At 47.4% G+C, this 3,614-nt stretch overlaps 1 protein-coding gene across 1 annotated transcript in view; it reads right to left on the reverse strand.

Annotated features, from left to right (window-relative positions):
• Positions 1-2,166, reverse strand: part of LOC307089612 (voltage-dependent L-type calcium channel subunit alpha-1C-like) — a gene marked incomplete at both ends in the record, with an annotated part of 101,161 nt that extends 98,995 nt beyond the window's left edge. Inside the window, one exon of the mRNA XM_079755967.1 lies at positions 2,018-2,166. Coding sequence (XP_079612093.1) covers positions 2,018-2,166 — 149 coding nt within the window. The remainder of the gene's footprint in view (positions 1-2,017) is intronic.
• Positions 2,167-3,614: the final 1,448 nt, after the last annotated feature.

A 3,614-nucleotide genomic window follows, 5' to 3' on the forward strand; every position in this document is an offset into this window, starting at 1 on the left:
GACATATTGTAGCGTTGCGTAATATTTCTGCCCCTCGTAGGCTATGTAATATAGGTTGCTTTCCCTGAGAATAATAAAGAAGAAATACCAGCAATAAATCCAACTATGATCCGATACTGCAATTTCAAACATGATACATACCAATTGGGTCATTGTGTCCATGCAATTTATCCAGCCAATATATCTATAAAATCTGTATAATGTATACGGACCGATATTTCGAGCCGACATAAATAAACAAGCACATTTTGAATCAATCCATAAGAGGCAGACTTAATAACAAGCAACACATTGCTTCTCATCTTCCCTGTCTCTAAGAAATCGCCCACTAGCATCAGAGACACCAACAATCATGGGAAATTAGGCATTCATTCTCGGAATCACTGCAACAATTACTTTTTTTTAAACGTAAAAGGATCTTCCACAGATGTTAATCAGTGAAGACCCCCTCCCCCACCCGTTCACAGGCCTCTTGGCTGCTGAGTGAAGTGTGCCCATTCACCGATGCATTCATTAGGAACAGAATGTCAGAGCTAAAGAGGAACCGGCCTGAACGGCTTCCGAGCCGCAGAGCTACACAGGATAGACGCTTTCAAGGCCCTCTCACGCCGCTTGTCTACGTGACATCAGTGTCTGTTGGCAAAGCTTTGGTTGCGGCGAGTTCTGTGACTCATTCTGCGTGACTTCCTGTGTTCCCTTTTGACTCTCACACTTCCCGCCGGTGTTGATGGTCTGCTTGCAGCGGCCGGTGCCGTTGTATCTGTTCCTGCGGCCGCGTTCATCTATTCATCTTCATTTCCATTAAAGTAACTTTACTCTGAACTTTAATATGAAAAAAGGACGAAAAGTAAGAACACAGAGTAAACAGAAATAAAAGAGTTACCTTATCTGTATAGAATATTACTGGATAAGGAAAATTGGTCATTGTTGTTTAAGTCTGCCACAATAACGATTGTTCTTTAGTGTCCAGGACTGACGAGGGTAGCGTCTGTCCTTGAGGCATGGAAGGAGGAGTCTGAAGTATATTTGCGAGGGCAGATGTCTGAAGAATTGATTAACAAACGTTCGGGGCGTTTTAACTGACATTGTAAGGAGAAGGCGGAAGAAGTGGAGTGGCTGACCTGTCAGTTGGCTAGCCAGGCAGGGCTGATACTGCGGCCCCCCAACTGGGAAAATACCCCGCCAATAGACCAACAGAGCTATGGCATTCACTGCCCAGCATCAATCCATACAATATGCCATACCTAAGCCCCCTAGGACTTAGAAATATAGAGTGCTTTGGAAGAAATAAAAGACAGTGTGATAGAGCCCAAGCTCCCAATAGAGAGCTAAGCTATCTATCGGCACAGAGAGACGAGGAAAGATTTCTCAGGAGTGGAGTATCATTTTGTTAGCATTACTGTTGTTGAAAATCACTCAAAGACTCTGGAGCAATGGTGTGCTTAATCCTATAGAGTGGATCTGTAAGTACTTGTGGTTGCAAATCTGGTGGGCCTATAGGTCTTGGGGGGGATGGCAACACCTTGATGTTTCCTGTCAAAAGCAGTGGTACATGATTTGTGGTCTTCTGTGGTGCTCTTCATCTCAGCGTGTCGAGGGTCAGAGAGCAGTGCGATAACATTTGTTAAGCTAACTAGGTTGCTAGGGTTTAGCTCTGCAGAAGATGTTCTCTTGTTTCTTCTCTTCTTATCGTTCGCCTAGGGCATGTTATCTAGCTTAGCTCATTATGGTCTTTAAATTACTGTTAGACACATTTAACATTTAAATGAATGCGTGCATGTACAACATTACTTAACGCACAGAACTATTTCTCTGAACCAATGCCGTGCGACACTAGTTAGCATGCTGTGCTACGATTGAATGTCGCGTATAGAAGAACCGATTCCATTGCTCACAGCAATTATCAGTTAATATTTCAACCACGGAAAAGGCCGTCAAACCAACCCGGTAACAACCCGACACTTTTATCCCGGCGTTTTTCCTTTTCTCATTTTTCGATTGCAGATGCCCCACTTACCCTACGACGACGATGATGAAATCGAGAAGATTCCATCCGTTCCTCAGGTAGGCGTTGGGGTGGAAGAGTAGACCGTAGGCTATGACCTTCAGGAAGGCTTCCACCGTGAAGATGATGAGGAACAGGTACTCCACGCGCTCCTGGGAAGAGACGAAGGGAGGAGGGGGAGGTCAGCTTGTGAGACAGTGGTTTGGTCATTTCGTCCTTATGGATTTTGAAAGAGTGTTTGGTCAGAGCTATGGAATGAGGTGTGGTTGTGTGGACTGGATTGAAGAACTTGATGCACACACTCGTGCAAGCACACAGGCACACACACACACACACACACACCGGCGCCCATACACTGTGATACTTGACCAGTTTAACAAGAAAAAATATAAAATTTGCCTCTCTCTCCTTCACTCTCGCCCTCTCTCTCTCTCTCTCTCTCTCTCTCTCTCTCTCTCTCTCTCTCTCTCTCTCTCTCTCTCTCTCTCTCTCTCACACACACACACACAAACATACACACGTACACAATGTCCCGCAGCAGATTTCCGCAGGGACTGTATAAGGGTGACTACAGCCAAGGGGGATCCTGGGAAATGACCGAAGATGGTCAGCGTGTGTGACTGTGTGCAGAGCATGGGCGGCCTTTCATTTCATGATTTTGACTCTGCTCAATCCCACCGTACAAGTTGGTGTACATTCTCGTTGAGTTTTGGAAAACAACCCACCCACCAAACCATTCATCCATTCATTCATCCATCCGTCCATCCGCGTTTCGTCCACCCTATTCACCACGTCCCAGTGACACTGCAACCCATCTAGCTCATGGGAACCATTCCAAACTACACACATAATAATAATAATCTATCTAAATGTGCTGTAATCTCTCCCTTCTACCTCTCCTCTCTCCTGCAGCTCTCTGTCCCTCTCTCTCTGTGCTGACTCCATCCAGCTCCACATCCAGCCTCACTCCTACAACCTCTCTCTCTCTCTCCCTCCATCTTCTCTTCTCACTCACTCTCTCTCTCCCTCCATCTTCTCTTCTTTCTCTATATCTCTCTCTCTCTCCCTCATCTTCTCCTCTCTCTCTCTCTCTCCCTCCATCTTCTCCTCTCTCTCTCCCTCCATCTTCTCTCTCGCTCTCTCTCTCTCTCCCTCCATCTTCTCTTCTCTCTCTCTCTCTCTCCCTCCATCTTCTCTCTCGCGCTCTCTCTCTCTCTCCCTCCATCTTCTCTTCTCGCTCTCTCTCTCTCTCCATCTTCTCTTCTCTCACTCTCTCTCTCTCCATCTTCTCTTCTCTCTCGCTCTCTCTCTCCCTCCCTCCATCTTCTCTTCTCTCTCTCCCCTCTCTCTCCCTTTCTCCCTCCATCTTCTCTTCCTTTCCCTCTTCTGCCGTTCCCCCTCTCCTCCTTCTCCCTCTCTCTCTCCTACCCCAACCTCCCACACAGACAAACGTACCACTCTCTCCCCCACCAACACCCCCCCACCCACCCACTCAGAGCCAGAGGCTGTGGCGGAGAACAGAAGGCTGCCCCGGCCAGCTCCCCAGGGGGGCTCTTTGGCTCCCTGCGGAGCGGCCTGCTCTGAACCTGGATCCCCTTATAGCGCCGTG

Source organism: Pollachius pollachius (assembly GCF_949987615.1).
Source record: "Pollachius pollachius genome assembly, chromosome: 18".
Lineage (NCBI taxonomy): Eukaryota > Metazoa > Chordata > Actinopteri > Gadiformes > Gadidae > Pollachius > Pollachius pollachius.